The sequence below is a fragment of the Thamnophis sirtalis genome, unplaced genomic scaffold (genome assembly GCF_051295495.1).
Source record: "Thamnophis sirtalis isolate CommonGarterSnake01/CBP01778 unplaced genomic scaffold, rThaSir2_p1.2 scaffold_21, whole genome shotgun sequence".
Classification (NCBI taxonomy): Eukaryota; Metazoa; Chordata; class Lepidosauria; order Squamata; family Natricidae; genus Thamnophis; species Thamnophis sirtalis.
Genome location: NW_028261401.1, coordinates 181,123 through 199,181, shown reverse-complemented (window position 1 = coordinate 199,181; position 18,059 = coordinate 181,123). Strand labels below are relative to the sequence as shown.

General features: G+C 40.6%; 1 protein-coding gene across 3 annotated transcripts in view; it reads left to right on the top strand.

Moving 5' to 3' along the window:
* The window catches only part of LOC106546002 (poly(ADP-ribose) glycohydrolase), a 75,068-nt gene that overhangs the window by 42,137 nt on the left and 14,872 nt on the right, over window positions 1-18,059 (top strand). For all 3 annotated transcript variants that reach the window (XM_014062758.2, XM_014062759.2, XM_087703105.1), the window contains 4 exons: window positions 440-500; window positions 1,797-1,872; window positions 7,831-7,978; window positions 10,658-10,736. In XM_014062758.2, the coding sequence (XP_013918233.2) occupies window positions 440-500; window positions 1,797-1,872; window positions 7,831-7,978; window positions 10,658-10,736 (364 nt within the window). The remainder of the gene's footprint in view (window positions 1-439; window positions 501-1,796; window positions 1,873-7,830; window positions 7,979-10,657; window positions 10,737-18,059) is intronic.

Here is an 18,059-nt window from a genome sequence, read left to right as displayed (position 1 = left end):
TCCGTTTAGCAAATCAGTCAGCCAAATCATTGCAAAACACAAGAGATGAGGCATTTCCACAAGAATAAACGAAAGTAAAGTAAAATAAACTTGTTTCCTCCGGTACAATGCTTATCTAGAAAACTTACTGGGTCCAGCTCTGATTTCTCCAAGATGCTTGGGTAGAATGTCAACCTTAATTATTAGTAGGCATCCAAGTTTATGTATTCTGTTGTTTATTTTATTTTAATGTTTAAACTTTTAATGCTTAATGTTTTCATGTTTTTTAAAAAAACTTCTAATTGTATTATGCTCATATTTATGAGACTGTATCCCATCCAGAGTTGCATGGTAGTGTGGTGGGCGGCATATGAATTTAATAATGAACAGTGGCTGCAGATTGGAGTTATAGATATTGAAGTTACTAATATTTCTCTGTTTTGGTCTGTTTGCTTTTAAGAACCCACTGGGCTTGTGACATTTACCAGACAGTGTCTGCAGGAATTTCCAGAATGGGAAAGGTAAAGTCAAACAATATCTCCTTTTTTTATTTACTATATATGTTTCAATTCATTACAGTGAAAGCTTGGCCAAGAATAAGATTCAAAATGCAAATTGAAACAAAGAGTGTATCTCAACAAATAGCTATTGTCACTATTACAAGTTAAAAGTAATATCTTGTTGTGTAATTAGTAAGCAAGGTAGGAACATTTTGCAACCTGAATCATTACTTCATGGTTGTTACCAGTCAGGAACAAACAACATAAAGAGAAACAGGATTGCCCGAGTAACTGAAAAAGAATGGGCATAACAAGTGATAAAGGTATATAAGGGCAGCTGATTCCACCTCTCTAGAACCATATAGATCAGGGGTCTCCAGCCTCAGCAACTTTAAGGTTTATGGACCAACTCCCAGAATTCCCTAGCCAGCTATGCTACGCTATGCTATGCTATATGCTATGCTAAATGCTATGCTATGCTATGCCTGGGGAATTCTGGCTGTTGAAGTCCACAGATCTTAATGTTGCCAAGGCTGGACACCCAAATATAGCCAAAACCACTGAGAGAAACAAAGTCCATATATCCGATGTTCATATAAAAGGAGCGCTAGACCAAGAGGTGTGTTTTACAAACAAAACCGTTTTGTATGTTAGGATGGTGACTATTTTTATTTCTAAAGGAGAAAAGCAACTTTATTTTGCATGAAAATCCTCAAGTACTCCTTTTTGATAGAAATTGATAACTTGTCATCCTGATCTTAAACCTTCAACAACACAAAGTCTTTAATTTGCCATTCTTCTTTAAGAATTACCCTGAAAACTTGCTTCTTGTCGCTGCTATTTTGGTAAATCGGTAAATCTATAAAGCCCCAGTTAAGGGTACAGCTGCCAATACGTTTATCTCCTTGCAATCTGCAAATGACACGTTTTATTTCAGCAGGGTTCAATGAAAGATAATAAAAAGATTCTGCTGTATGATTCACAAATCAGCAATGTAGCTGGCACAACAGGGTGTTGTACCCAAAATCGTCCCCTGAGGCTCCTTTACATCCATTTCCAGCTGACAGATTGCATTAAGAACCAAGTTCATGATGCAACTTTGGGGCGGGTGCAAAAAAAGACGCCGCACAATCAGGGTATGAAACCTGCAAGAGATACAGCCTGTTTTCTGTACAGTTTTCCTGCTGTTTGGGGACTTTTTGTTAGTTGGAGAGGCAGCAGCTGCTTTATTAATGGGCACAGAGCATATTAAGATGAGGACAAAAAAAATAAATCAACAACTCCCCCCATGTTGCTTTGATGTGCTTCTTTTTACAGATCTCCAAAAAAATTGCCCAGATTGCATGTCACCCATGAAGGGACGATTGAGAGCAACGGGCAGGGAATGCTCCAGGTAGGCATAGAATCTGCACATGTCTACAAATCAGTTCTGCGCTAGGTTATGTCAAAGCTATCACACATCACGTTGCAACATAGATCTATTGGCTCAGTTTCCTATCTTGAGAAAAGCCTTTTTGACTGACAGTCGGAAGACCTAAATGGAGTTTAGGCTTTGTTTGTTTTCCAAGTCAGGTGAAGATTGACAAGTGTCGGAGGAGAGGGGGCCAGGGTAGAGGAGTGACAGGCTGCCAATTTTTCAGTTTTTGCCCTTTTTTAAACAAAAAAACATAAAAAACTGAGAGCAGTATTTCTGTGCCCTGTCTGGTGACCAGCTCAGCAAGTTCAGGAAGCTTCATCTGAAAACCAGTCAACCAGAACAGTTTGATAAGGAGCCTGTCTTGTCCATAATCCTTAGGCATTGTTTGCATATTTGCAAACCGGAGAGAGAAGAATTTTGAAGTGCGTGAAGTACTCTGACCTACATCGGTTGTTCGTTTGACTTCTACTTTGAACCCAAATAAATAAGTGTTTCGAATATCGTTTTATTTTCCTTAAACCTTTGGGCATGTTCATTCTATTCACGGCAGAGTGAGTTTGTGGTGACAATGCTGGATAAGGTTCAAATCTGCGTTTAACTCTAAAAACTCACTCCAGAACAGCTACTTTTTCTCACTTGAGGTAAACCATTGTTTCTCCACCTTGGCAACGTGAAAACATGTGGACTTCTGAATTCTGGGGATTGAAAACCATAGATGCCTAAAGATGCCAAGGTTGAGGAACCTCAGTCTAAGCAGCATTGTGGAATTATTGTGGGGATAAAGTAGGATCTTCTTCACAATAAACATCTTTTAATCCTGAAAAAAGGGCAGGCCCTAAGTGTAAGAGCCATGAACCACAAGCAAGCCACTCAAATAAATTTTGGATGCAGCTTAAAATTCTCCCTTTGCAAAAGCATCACAAAGGGTTATGCCTATTCTTTTTCAATAGTTATCTTTGACTTTTGTTGTCATTAAGTGGGTTGTGATTGTGACATGCATTTTATAAACCAAAATAGTAAATTGAGGGCATTTGCGAAGAGACAACAGTTGTGTGATTAAGAAGATTGTGCATCACATATCCTGGAGTTAAGAGAAGTTCCGTATTTTTCGGAGTATAAGACACACAGGAGTATAAGGCCCACCAAGATTTTGAGGAGGTAAATTTTTTTAAAAAGTTTTTACTCTCCCCAGCCCCCAGAAGGACTCTGCAGGCCTTCCAAACCCTCTGAAAACTGAGGCATGCAGAGAGTTTGGGAGGCCTGCAAAGTGCTTCAGGGGGCCAGGGAGGGCAAAAACGGGATGTGCGTGCTCAGTCATCCTAAAGGATAAGGTTTTTATCGATCTCAATCCGTTTTTCTCTAACCCTCCCCAGGGCAGGGCAGGACTAAACATAGCTCTCCACCCTTTATTTTTTTCCCCCTTCCCTCTGATCAGCAACCAAGCAGAGCCGCTTGGTCCAAGGAGCAGCAGTCGCCTCTTCCCTTCAGTGAGGAGAGAAAGACACGTGGCGGCTGCTGAACGGCTGCTACTGTGCTTGACCGGGAAGGGCCCATTGGGCGAGGAGGGGTGGGGATTTTTTCTATTTGGATTAACGGTTCCTTGTGGTGGTGCCTGAGCGGCAAAAGGAAAGCCCAAAGAATATGACCTGGCTAGGCTGCCTCCTTGAAAAACTGGGCAGGTTCACAGCCCTCTTCACAACCCCCGTCATGCAGCAAAGTGCCAGGCTCTTTGCTGCATGACAGATCCAGGCAGATTGGAGGTGGGGGTGGAGGAAGAGAAGAGGAACAGTCTCCTCTCCATGAAGGCTTTTCTCAGGACGCTAAATTGGGAAGTTAAAAACCTGGAATGGGATCCAATCAAGCTCCTGAGATCGCTTCGCTGCCACCTCAAAATACTGTTACCGTGATCTCTGCCACCTGGAACTGCCCGAGAAGAGGCAGGTGAAGTGGGCTCTACAGAGATTGCTGTAATAGCATTTTTGGGTGGCAGCGCAGTGACCCAAAGACAAAGGCTTTGAATCAAGCTTGATTGTACCCTATTCCAGGTTTTTAACTTCCCAATCTAGTGTCCTGAGAAATCTAGCGTCTCTGAGGCACCTCTTATTTGCAGGAGAAGGAGGGCAGCATATACAAAAGCCTCTGAGTAACTGAGAAAGAAAGCCATGCTTGGAATCTGCCGAAAACCGCCGCCCGAAAAGCACGGCTTTCATTACCAGTTACTCAAGAGGCTTTTGTATATGCCGTCGTAGTCCTCGTCCTGCAAATGAGAGGTGTCTCAGAGACGCTAGATTTCTTAGGACGCTAGGTTGGAAAGTTAAAACTTGGAATAGGGTACAATCAAACTTGATTCAAAGCCTTCTGCCCCGTGGAAAAAAGAGCAGCTCCACTCTCGTGCTCTTCCCGCTGACACTGCTCGGCCTGAAACAGGATCGTGGATGAAAGCGTTTTCAGGCCGAGCAGCAGCAGTGGGGAGACCACACACCTCCTGAGCTGCGGGAAGCGGCTACCAGCGATGCCCTCAGGGCAAAGCGTGACCCGACAAAAGGGCGAACGACAAAACCGCGCCCGACTAAACCGCGTCGCTAAAACCGCATCGCTAAAATCGCGATGTCATCAACGCGGCGACAACAACGCGGAGGCAGAAGGGCGCTTTACAACAGCGCGTCAGCAGAAAGCCGATTTAACAAGGTAAGGGTTAGGGTTAGGGTTAGGTTCAGGGTTAGGTTCAGCGTTACATTTAGGGTTACATTTAGGGTTAGAGATTAGGTTTACAGCGTGCTTCTGTCACCGCGCTGTTGTCGGCGCGATTCAGCGCTCATTCGTCGGAGTGCTTTAGAACACATGGTTTTGTCACCGCGGTTTAGTCAGGCGCGGTTTTGTCGTTCGCCCTTTTGTCGGTGAACCAGGGCAAAGACGTTGCGAACGGAGAAGGCTCAACCCCCCTCAGGAGCCACCAAGCTCTTGCTGCCCTTCTGACACCTGTGAGGATCGTGGAGGAAAGCATTGTCAGGTAGCGGATCCCAATTCCAAAAACGGTGCATGCAGAAAGCGCTGCCACCTGAAAGCTCTTTCCTCCACGATCCTCACATTTCAGGTGGCGGATCTGGCCAGGAGAAAAGAGAATGCACGTCTCCGATGGGAGGAGGCTGAGCGGGTGTCAGAGAGGTGGCAAGCACTTGGTGGCTCCTGAGGGGAGCCTTCAAAATGCTTTCAATGCAATTCCCTGGGCCGCTTCGGGAATCAGACTCCATGTGGAAGTGAGGATCCCTGTCGCCAGGAACCGAAAATCCAACGTGCAGACCAGATGGGCGAGGCTACATTTGGAGTATAAGAAACACCCAGATTTTCACCCTCTTTTGGGGGGTAAAAAAGTGCATCTTATATTCTGAAAAATACGGTAACTGAAATTAATTGCATAAAAGAATGAGGAATGCATAAAAAAATTAATTGCATAAAAGAATGAGGAAATTGGTCTCATATGCAACCTCAGAAAATACACTAGTTTCTCAAATTGGAGAATATGCAGAAACATATTGTGAATATAATGCTAGAAGGCAGCTTGATGCCAGTTTTTAGTTGCCACTTAACTAAATTGATTCAGTGGCAGATGATCATAAATTTGATTAAGAGCTTCTCAGAAAATGGTCAGCCATTTATGTTCAAACAACATTTTTATGGGTTTTAATTTTGATTAGCGTCTTTGGATACTACTACTGTGTGCAAAAAACTACTAAATGTAGTAGTCAGTAGTCTGACTAGTAGCCAGTAGTACTTGTCCTTGCTATAGATGGCTATCCCTTTCAGGAATGGCTCAGTTTTTAAGGGAGGAGGGAAGATGGCCCCTCACAGCGTGGATCCAGGTTAAAGCCCCTCACGGCGTGGGTCCAGGTTACTTGAGGGACCATCTCACCCCACTGGGGTTGGCCTACCTCATTCGTGCTGGCAGAGGAGGCCTGGTGGGGGTCCCGTCTGCCCGATTATTCCAACTGGCAGGGTCCAGGTGGGGGGCCTTTTCTGCTGGGGTTTTCCCCCTGCCACCCCCCGATGTGAGGTTGGCTCCAACTCTCCCATCTTTTAGTAAGGGCCCAAAGACGTGGCTATACCGCAGTGAAGGGGGCTGATTGAATAATAACAGATCCCACCTGTTATGGTAAATTTAATAAAATAATAAATAAAATATAATATAATCTTTGGAGCAGGATGCTGTTAAAACATTTTGAAGTTTCCTGCTGCTTCGGGCATCTTCAGCTGTTGATTTTTCATATCTTAAGTCTCTGAGGTTGCAAAAGTTCTAGCTGCAGGATCCATTTTCCAGCTGAGCCCAGAAAACTGTCCACTGTGTGGTGTTTTTTTGTTTTGCTTGAAATAATAAGACATTTTTCCAGTAATGTAATTTTTTAAAATTAAATATGCATTGACATCAACATGCCTGTTGATCATGAAGCAGCCGTTCCAGAACTATAACTCTGTGGGAAGAGGAATGAGAAATACGTTCGGCTGCATTGTTGTGCTTTAATAAATTTACTTTTGACTGCATCCAGAACATTTTCACCTGTGAGGTGGAATTGTCAGTCCTGTTTAAGCTTGCTGGATCTCTGATCCTGAATAAACAAAGCAAATTGCCTTGCTAGGACGTACTGTAGCCAGACTAAATATTTGAAAGACAATATTGGTTTTTAATGATTTGGTATTTTGAGCAACGCTTCAAAGGCAAGCTTTTGCACCATTTTTATCGTAGCCTTTGGCGGTCTTAGCATATTTGCATAGCTTAGAAATGAAGTTTAAGAAACCAGGGTCTGGAGGCCGTTAAGAACTGGATGAGTGCTAACAAACTGGTGCTCAACCCGGATAAAACCGAGTGGCTGTTGTGTTTCCCCCCCAATAATTTGGCTAATACACCAACGCTTAGGCTGGGGGGTCAAATTTTATACCCCTCAGATAGGGTCCGCAACTTAGGAGTCCTCCTGGATCCACAGCTGACTTTTGACCACCAGCTGTCAGCTGTGACCAGGGGGGCATTTGCCCAGGTTCGCCTGGTCCGCCAGTTGCGGCCCTACCTAGATCGGGGGGCCCTCACAACAGTCACTCGAGCCCTTGTGATCTCCAGACTGGAATACTGCAATGGGCTCTACATGGGGTTGCCCCTGAAGTGCATCCGGCGACTACAGCTAGTCCAGAATGCGGCCGCGCGAGTGATAGTGGGCGCACCTCGGTTCGCCCACGTTACACCTGTCCTCCGCGAGCTGCACTGGCTACCTGTTGGTCTCCGGGTGCGCTTCAGGATACTAATGACCATCTTTAAAGCACTCCATGGTAGTGGATCTGGGTACTTGAGAGACCGCCTTCTGCCGATTACCTCCCTAAATCGGCCAATTAGATCGCACAGACTAGGCCTCCTCCGAATTCCATCAGCCAGTCAATGCCGACTGGCGACCACACGGAGGAGAGCCTTCTCTGCTGCTGCCCCGGCCCTATGGAACGAGCTCCCCATGGAGATCCGCACCCTCACCACGATCCAGACCTTCCGCGCAGCCCTCAAGATCTGGCTCTCCCAGCAGGCCTGGGAATAGGTTTCCAATCACCCGCCCGAGTGTTTGATTGCTGAATGAAAGTTGTGTTTTATTATTTTTCTTTTGTTCACCAATTGTTTTGTTTTGACCTTGCACCTCCCCTCCCCTGTGGTTGTAAGCCGCCCTGAGTCTCCTCAGGGAAAAGGGCGGCATATAAATCCCAATAAAACCTAAACCTAAACCTAAACCCCAAATGAACATTAGGCTAGCCATGAACAATGAACAAAGTCGAGTGGCTTGTGATCAGAATCAACCATGTAGCTGTCAGCCACAAGAGATGGGCATTTCCGTTCGTTTTTGGATTTATTGAATGGGGTCAGCAAAGGCAGATATTCAGAAATTAACGCTCAGCGTATCTTGTCAGGTGGACTTTGCCAACCGCTTTGTCGGAGGGGGTGTCACTGGTGCAGGATTGGTACAAGAAGAAATCCGGTTCTTAATCAATCCAGAATTGATCGTCTCTCGTCTCATTACGGAGGTCCTGGATCACAATGAATGTCTGATCATCACAGGTGAGTAACTCTTTTCTCCAGATGGATTCCTGTGGATTGCAGAACTCAGCTTGATTCACAGGTGCACTGGTAAAAAGCAAGTCAAGATTGACCATGCTCTAGAATTGAGATTGTACAAGGAGATCTGGAATTGTCTTTGTGGTAAGGGCTCCTTGGTGCTCTCTGTGCTTGCTTGTTTTCTTCAAAATGTCTCATTTACCCAACTAGGTAACATCATGAGTGCTAGATGAGGTTACCTAGTTTCAGTAATGAACCATCTGGAAGGAAACAAGCAAGCTCAGAGAGCACCAAGGAGCCCTCATTTCAACCCTGAACTAGAAATATTCTCCTTTTTTAGTCTTTGTTGTATTGCAAAGAACAAAGGGTCTCACCTGTTACTTTTCTACAATGTGGGATTCCTTAGTCATATATTTCATAGTTAACTAGCTTTTCCGTTCCACAATCAGAGAAACACTTTAAAAGAGCAGCTCTCTAGATTCACAGTTCACTTTGAAGCAGTTGGTGCTATTATTTCCCTTATTTTCTTCCCATTTTTAGTTTGGGTCTTCTTGGTAATTCATAGAATTTCTGGTCCTTCTATAAAAGGGTTTTCTTGGGAAAGCCGAGGTCACTGGGAATCTTTATCTGTGCAACAATTGGTTGATTTATGACCAAAACCACGAGAAGTCACCTTTGCTGCAAGATTTAGCCTTCTTTAAAACTGTCCAGTCAATTCATGAGTCCTAGAAGAAAAATCACCTATTGATTAAACAAAAATTGATCGCTTATATTGAATAATGAAAGAAGCGAATGGTTTCTCGGTTTACCAGAACAGAATCCTGCCATTTTTAGCAGGGCCATTCCTGTAGCATTTTGCAGTTTTTAGCTTCTAATGCATATGGGGATTTAATTTTGAGGATCGATTTAGAAAATGGAATCTCATTTCCCATCGTTTGGCAAGGCCCCATGGTTTTTATTAGAGGCCAAGTATATCACAGAGATTTTTCCTGTGCGCTCTATTGAATAAGAAATATGACAATCTTTATAAACACTCTAGAGTTTGTTATTTAAGTAGATTCGTGGCTGTGGGGTTTTTGCAAAAAAAAATTGCAGAAAGATGTTCTCGGTAACAGCTGAATAACTCTTGTATAGATGCTTCTGTTTGATTGAAAAATAAAGTCCATTTTTAAAGAGCAGCAGTGCTAGGTGTTGGCAAATTAGTTTGAAGAAGTAAACAGAAAGTGGAAAACAGGAAGATGAGAAATGAACTGGTTGTGTTTATGTTGATTTGAAGATACTGTTAATAGGAAGGTGAATAAATAAATCAATTGTCCTTAGATCATTTTAAAGTGTTGCTTAAACATAAGTAAAATTGATAGGCTTTAACAGGATCCAAATGACAATGATTTTATGTGTGATTGAGAGTACTTTATTATTATAATTTCATCATTAATCTGTATGAAAATCTTCCCAATGGGAAGTGTAGTTAGTTTGAGCTGAGAGAGCTAACCCAGGGAGCCACTAGAGAATAGTCTTGTGGTCTTTATGAATTGTTTGCTAAATGTCAGTATTGTTTGCATATTAGTACCTGATGATCCTGCAAGGCTTGGCAGAAAGGGATTAAAAACAATTCTTGCTGGTAAATCAAAGATTTTTGGATCCTACATCCAAAAGGTGAAGATTCTAATGTGCAAACCAAAGTAAAATTCTTTTTCAAAGTCCTATAGTTATTCTGGTGTTTTCTAATTAATATTTGTGGTGCAGCGTTCTACTCTCTAATGGAAAATGCCACTTCATCATCTTCATTATATCTCTGGCTGGCTTCCACCTCTACTTAAGCAGGTTTTTGCTGTGTACAGCTATCTGTCTGATAGATTACATTTTTTCAGTGATGTATCTTGACTCAGTGGCCTAATGGATAAGACTGTGCTGCTGAATTTTGCAGAAGGCTGAGAAATTGCAAATAAATTAGATTTGTTGCAATTGACCGGCATCTGCTTGAGATCATCCCAGTAACAAATATGAGATCAGTCATGCAAAAAACACAAACAGATACCTTTCCTAACCCACCAATGAATCAAAAGAACCTCATGATCCAATAATTGTATTCTGAGATGTTTTGTTTCTTGCTTTGATAGTTGCAGACAGAATGTGAAAATTAATAAATCCGAGTGTTTCATTTATATAACTCTAAAATTTAAAATTAATACAATAGGAAGCTTTTATGAATATGGTGGATTTCCAGTGGGTGGTTTTCCTATGCAGAATCAGCTGTGACAGCTGGGGAAATTGGGAAAATGCCTGCTTTAACAGCTCCAAAAAGAGGTGTTCTATGTGCCTTTCAAGCCATTTTCAGAGTCAATACAGCAGACCCGTAGTTCCAAAGGGTGCCATTGGTGAGGGAATTCTGGGAGTTGAAGTCCACACATCTTTACATTGCAAAGTTGAAAAACACTGATTTAGAATAGGCTATATTTCCTGGGAAGAGAGGAGAGATCTTCCCCTTTGTATTGATCTTCTGTGCTTCTATTTTTTAATATCCCATCCAGGTTACTTTTGGCTTCATTGTTCTTCTCCTTCCTCCCCATTGCTGACCTTGAAAACTGAGAGAAGCTGGAGAGAGATCCAGAAAATGCTAGAATAAAGTAAAATGCTCATCTGAAAATGAGTTTTTAATGCCACTTTTTTTTTTTAATTCAGGGACTGAACAGTACAGTGAATATACTGGATATGCAGAAACCTACCAGTGGGCCAGGAGCCATGAAGATGACAGGCCCAGGTAAAATTCTGACCCTCCAAATTAACTTTAAATAATAGAATTTGTATTGGCATAATTTTGGGGAAATCTGCAACAGAAAGTAAGTATTCTTCAGAAATCCAGGCCATCATTTCGTCCAAGCAGGACACCTCAGTCTTCCTTCTTTCATTTCATTTGATTGCTTTATCTTCCCCTTTCTGTCAATCACTTGGGTGGGTTATAATTAAAAAAATATATTACTAATAAAAATACTAAAAACATTTTAAAACAGTAAAGAATTGATTTATGGGTTGGGACCATTTTGATCTCCAAAAGAAGAAGAAATATATTTTTTCATTCCTTCCTTGAACCATATTCTGTATCTACTAACTGTGCTCACTATTGCTTGGACTCTTTTCATCTCTCTGTAAAAAAAATATCTGTAAAATCCCAGTTATATTAAAAACCTATCTATCTATTGGGTTCTGTCACCTATGTTTGGTTCCTTGAACTTGAGGATGTGAGAAGGGATCATCAAGATACAGTTGTTTTTCTACAATCCTCCAACGCCTTGAGTTTGAGTGGAGCTTCCATTGTCCGTTGTTTATGGGAAGAAAGTCAAGAACCATGTTTCCTCTTGTGCCATATTATCCAGTGTTCTCTGCCCAGCAGGGCTAGACGTTGTAGAAGAAGATGCTGAAGACAGTGTTGATATTATTTTCTTCACCTTTCAATATAATACAATACATTGTATTGTATTCACAATACAAGGAAATATTATTGTATTTGTAATCCACTGAGTATAAATTGTTATAATTCCAATCCAATTTGTAATCCACATATGAATCCCCACAAAAGGAGGACAAAAAGAAATAAAGAAAAGAAAACCCCCCAAAGAGAAGAAAAAAAATGAAAAAAAATATAGAAAAAACCTTTGTAATCCAAATTTCAGAATTTTACTTCTTTTCTTCAGGTTATTCTTACCTTAATACAAATTACCTCAGGAACAGGAAAAATAAAATAAAAATAAAATTTGTAATCCAAATCAGCCCACCAAGAAGATAAAAAATATATAGAATTAAAAATAAGAAGGCAGATAACAGTCACTAAAAAAAGAGCAAAACTCAGAATCTTATTTCAGAGTATCCAAAAAACAAAAAGAAAAGAAAAATCCTTATAGTCTATTTCTACTATTTCACCTTTGAAGTCCCAAGAGCTGCACTATTCAGTAAGAAGCAAAAACAAAGTTCCCCATGTTCCGCACTCTATCAATCAAAACAATTTCTTATCATTTCAATTCACAGGCTCCCAAGGTCACATCTCATCCTGGCTTTTATGTCCTCCAATTTACACTGGTGCCTCTAGATGGCAATGTTGTTCAATTCAAAGAAAAAAAGTTTTATAAACAAAAGAAACAACAAAAAGTTTGTATACTCACTTTAGCTTTAGTTATCAATCCTAATTTGAATATCCAGTCTGGTTTTCTGTCTTTATTCTTCAAACCAATCTTTCTCAGCCAGTTTTATTTTTTCCCCTTTGTTCTTTTGGCTCCATCTGCCTTCCTCGCAACTGTTCTATCGGAGGTGGAGCCCCCACTTCCACCACCTCTTTAAGCCGTACTCTCCTCTCTGTGTTGTTTCCAAGGAGGTTCAAAAAGAAAAGAAAATGTGTTTGTGTGTGTGTGTGTGTGTGTGTGTGTGTGTGTGTGTGTGTGATCTCACTAGAACCATTCACACCTTTCTTCCTCCTCCACACTTTTGCTGTGGCTGCCCCAGCTTTGTAGCGGCTTGCAATGCCTGCCTTCACAGCTGTCAGTTTGGGAAGCTTCCTCCGATTCAATCAGGGAATTTGCAGAGTCCCTGGAATCGTTGGGGTTCGTTCCCCCTGCTCACTGTCCCTACAGGATGGTTTCGGTCCCAAAGAACCACCCCGATAGTTTGGATATCGGCGATTCCCTCAGGAGCACCAAAAGGAAACGTCGTCTCATGAGAACGAGATGACGTTTGGACTTTAGATGTTCATTTTAAGTTAGTTTCATTGCATTACATTACACTAGTCAAAAACAAAAACGTACCAGCATTAAATGATTCATACACAGTAGTTTTAACACAGTACTTATGGATAATTGGGGACTTAAAAAAAAAACAAGCAAAAGAAAGGACAATTAAAGGCTTGGATATTATGTCTACAAAATCTACAAAAGTAAAAAACTACAAAATCTTCGACCAATATGCTCAAAAGTCTTCTTTCTTACCTGTTTGTGGAAAAAGAATGTTGATGAATAACATATGAAAAATTCACTGCTGCAAGCCAGAGCTAGATTTCTTCTTCCTGTGCTGTGTAATTCTTTTCATTGATCTTCATGTTCCCAAATGTAGTTCATATTTTGACAGGTTCCCAATGCTGAGGCTATAACCAAGCAAAACATGCCCGCCTGCCGTGAGCAGCAATAATAATAATAATAATAATAATAATAATAATAATAATAATAATAATAATAATCATCTAAATTGAATGGTGGAAATACAATCAAGGCCATAAATACCTGGGCAATACCAGTTATAAGATACACAGCTGGTATAGTTAACTGGACACAAGCTGATTTGGACCTTTTGGACCGAAAAACCAGGAAACTAATGACAATGCACTACAGTTTACATCCACGTGGTGATACTGATAGACTATATCTGCCCCGAAAATCAGGTGGCAGAGGATTATTACAAGTGAAGCAAACAGTTGAAGAAGAAAAACATGGACTGGCTGATTATTTAAAAGAAAATCAAGAACATCTATTAATCGAAGTAAAGAACAAAAATCTACTGAAGGCCCAACAGACGAAACAAGAATACAGAAAAGATGTGATAAAATCAAGAATGGAGAGTTGGCAGAACAAAGCACTGCATGGCCAATTTCTGGAAAAAATAAAAGATAAAGTGGACAGTGAACAAACTTGGTTATGGTTAACAACAGGTACATTAAAGAAAGAAACAGAGTCACTAATCCTGGCTGCGCAAGAACAAGCTATCCGCACAAATGCCATTAAGGCCAAAATAGAAAAATCCTCTGATGATGCCAAATGCAGACTTTGCAAAGAAGCTGATGAAACTGTTGATCACATACTCAGCTGCTGTAAAAAAATCACGCAGACTGATTATAAATTGCGGCACAATTCAGTAGCACAAATGATCCATTGGAATTTGTGCAAAAATTATAATATCAAAACAGCAAAAAACTGGTGGGAACATCAGCCTGAAAAAGTCACCGAAAATCAGATGGTCAAGATCTTGTGGGATTTCCGTATACAAACCGACAAAATACTGGCGCATAATACACCAGACATCACACTGGTTGAGAAAAATAAGGTCACAATCATAGACATCGCAATACCAGGTGATAGCAGGGTCGCCGAGAAGGAACATGAAAAAATCGCAAGATACCAGGACTTAAAAATCGAAATTCAACGACTATGGCACAAACCAGCAGTGGTAATTCCAGTGGTAATTGGCACACTGGGTGCTATTCCAAAAGCACTGGAATTACATTTAAAACAGTTAAAAATTGACAAAATCACCATCAGTCAAATGCAAAAAGCCGCACTGCTTGGATCTGCACGCATATTACGAAAATACGTTACGACGTCCTAGGCCCCTGGGTGGGGCCCGACTAGTAACCAATGCCAAATCCGGCGAAACAACTGGCCGCTGTGATACAATTGTGTAATAATAATAATAATAACTCCGCCGTTGCCGGTCCCAAGCCCGGATGAGAAAGGAGGAAGGTTGGGATCAGGTTGGCATCTGGTCCCGTAAAAAAACCCCTGCCAACCCATACAATATGGTGAAAAAAACGAATAAGAATTCCATACCGCATCAGTTGTCGCGCGGGTTAACAAGGGCCGCGGCGGATGTTGGGGTCCCTGGACATCCGTCGACAAGTGGGCTACAAGTGGACCAGCCAACAAAACGACAAAAATATAGTGCAGATGAAAACCGTGCCATAATGGCCTGTTACTACAACTCAGAGCCAGAAAAAAGAGGATATTTAAAGCGAATGTATGAATTATGGAAACAACAATATCCAGATTCAAATGTTAGTGAACAACGACTAGCAGATCAAAGGCGATTTATTATACGGAATAAAGTGTTTAGTGAAGTTGAACATGAGGAAATTCAGGCAAATTGCAAAACCCAAAAAACAATATCACAAGCGGAAATAACTGATATTCAAGACACAACTAAAGACACTATAGTAGAACTCCCAGAAGAAGCTCTCAGGAAGGAAATAACATCACCACCACTAGAACCAGTTATCACTGAACCAACTGATGAACTAACTCAAAAACAAAAAGAATTGAAGGATAAGATCATGGAGCATTTTCTGCTTAATGAGGAAAGGCAACGTTTACCATCACTAAAAACTGTGCCTAAGAAAATTTTGGCCCCTATCATGAAAATGGTTAATGCAGTGTTTTCAACAATTGAACCGGGATCCATCTTGGAAACAAACCAGTTAATGTACAGTGCAGCTGTAATAGTCACTAATGAACTAGGCATTAAAATTAAAGTACCTAGTCACACAACAGAAAAAGCATCAAAGCCAAAGTGGAAAATCCGTCTAGAACAAAAAATCAAAAAATTGAGGGCAGATGCTAGTAACTTAAAGAACATGCATGAGCAACGGCTTAAAAACAACAAAATCATAGATCGGCTAATCAGAAGATATAGATTGGATACAAGAAACATCAATGAAGCTGTAGAGATTGTAAAACAGCAGATAACAGCAACAGCTAGAAAAATTGAAAGATATGAGGCACGAATCATCCAATATAAACAAAATCAGCAATTTCGATCAGACCAACGGCGTTTTTATCAAAGTCTTAATGTGAATGGTGACACCAAAAGTGAAAAACCAGAAAAGCAGGCCACAGTTGAATTCTGGAAAGAATTGTGGGAAAATGCAAAGGACTACAACAAGGAAGCAAAGTGGATACATGACTTTGAGAAAAGCATTGGCAACAAACAAATGCAAGTATTAGAAATAACAACTGAGATGATCAAAAATCGAGTTAAAAAGGTAAAGAATTGGACATCACCTGGAAAGGACCAATTACATGGTTTCTGGCTCAAATATCTGACCAGTTTACATGCAATATTGGCCAGGCAACTGAATGAAATTTTACAAAAGGGCCAAATTGATGAATGGTTGACAACTGGAAAAACATACTTGATTCAGAAAGATCCAACTAAAGGAACAACACCTGCAAACTATAGACCAATAACATGCTTACCAACAACCTTCAAATTACTCACAGGCATTATTGCAGATAACATGATGGATTATTTGGAAACAAACAACATCTTGCCAGTAGAGCAAAAAGGCAACAAAAGAAGGAGCAGGGGCACAAAAGATCAGCTTCTAATTGATAAAATGATATTAGAAAATTGTAAGAACAGAAAAACGAACTTGAATATGGTCTGGATTGATTACAAAAAGGCATTTGACTCACTGCCGCATAGTTGGATCATAAAATGCTTAGAAACAACTGGCATTAGCAAAAATATTACATCCTTTACTGAAAAGGCAATGAAACAATGGAGAACTGAGTTGGCAGTAGGGAATGAGAGCTACGGAATGGTTAATATCAAGCGAGGAATTTTCCAGGGTGATTCACTTTCACCTCTTCTCTTCATCATCGCAATGATCCCACTATCAGTAATCTTAAAAAAAATGAAATTAGGCTACCAAACAGCCAAAAAAGCTGAAAAAATTTCGCATTTACTATATATGGATGATTTGAAACTCTATGGAAAGTCAGAAATAGAAATCCAATAATTGACAAATACAGTCCGAGTATTCAGCACCGATATTTCAATGCAGTTTGGCATGGAAAAATGCGCCACTGTATCCATAAAAAGGGGCAAAATCACTGCATCTGAGGGAATTGAAATGCCCAATGGCCAACTAATTAAATGCAAAGAAAATGAAGCCTACAAATACTTAGGCATTCTGCAGTTGGATAACATCAAGCATGGAAAAGTAAAAACTGTTGTCAGGCGAGAGTACACCAACAGAGTTAGGAAAATTCTGAAATCTAAATTGAATGGTGGAAATACAATCAAGGCCATAAATACCTGGACAATACCAGTTATAAGATACACAGCTGGTATAGTTAACTGGACACAAGCTGATTTGGACCTTTTGGACCGAAAAACCAGGAAACTAATGACAATGCACTACAGTTTACATCCACGTGGTGATACTGATAGACTATATCTGCCCCGAAAATCAGGTGGCAGAGGATTATTACAAGTGAAGCAAACAGTTGAAGAAGAAAAACATGCACTGGCTGATTATTTAAAAGAAAGTCAAGAACATCTATTAATCAAAGTAAAGAACAAAAATCTACTGAAGGCCCAACAGACGAAACAAGAATACAGAAAACATGCGATAAAATCAAGAATGGAGAGTTGGCAGAACAAAGCACTGCATGGCCAATTTCTGGAAAAAATAAAAGATAAAGTGGACAGTGAACAAACTTGGTTATGGTTAACAACAGGTACATTAAAGAAAGAAACAGAGTGACTAATCCTGGCTGCGCAAGAACAAGCTATTCGCACAAATGCCATTAAGGCCAAAATCGAAAAATCCTCTGATGATGCCAAATGCAGACTTTGCAAAGAAGCTGATGAAACTGTTGATCACATACTCAGCTGCTGTAAAAAAATTGCGCAGACTGATTATAAATTGCGGCACAATTCAGTAGCGCAAATGATCCATTGGAATTTGTGCAAAAATTATAATATTAAAACAGCAACAAACTGGTGGGAACATCAGCCTGAAAAAGTCACCGAAAATCAGATGGTCAAGATCTTGTGGGATTTCCGTATACAAACGGACAAAATACTGGCGCATAATACACCAGACATCACACTGGTTGAGAAAAATAAGGTCACAATCATAGACATCGCAATACCAGGTGATAGCAGGGTCGCCGAGAAGGAACTTGAAAAAATTGCAAGATACCAGGACTTAAAAATCGAAATTCAACGACTATGGCACAAACCAGCAGTGGTAATTCCAGTGGTAATTGGCACACTGGGTGCTATTCCAAAAGCACTGGAATTACATTTAAAACAGTTAAAAATGGACAAAATCACCATCAGTCAAATGCAAAAAGCCACACTGCTTGGATCTGCATGCATATTACGAAAATACGTTACGACGTCCTAGGCCCCTGGGTGGCCTAGGCTAGTAACCAATGCCAAATCCGGCGAAACAACTGGCCGCTGTGATACAATTGTATAATAATAATAATAATAATAATAATAATAATAATAATAATAATAATAATAATAATAATGATGT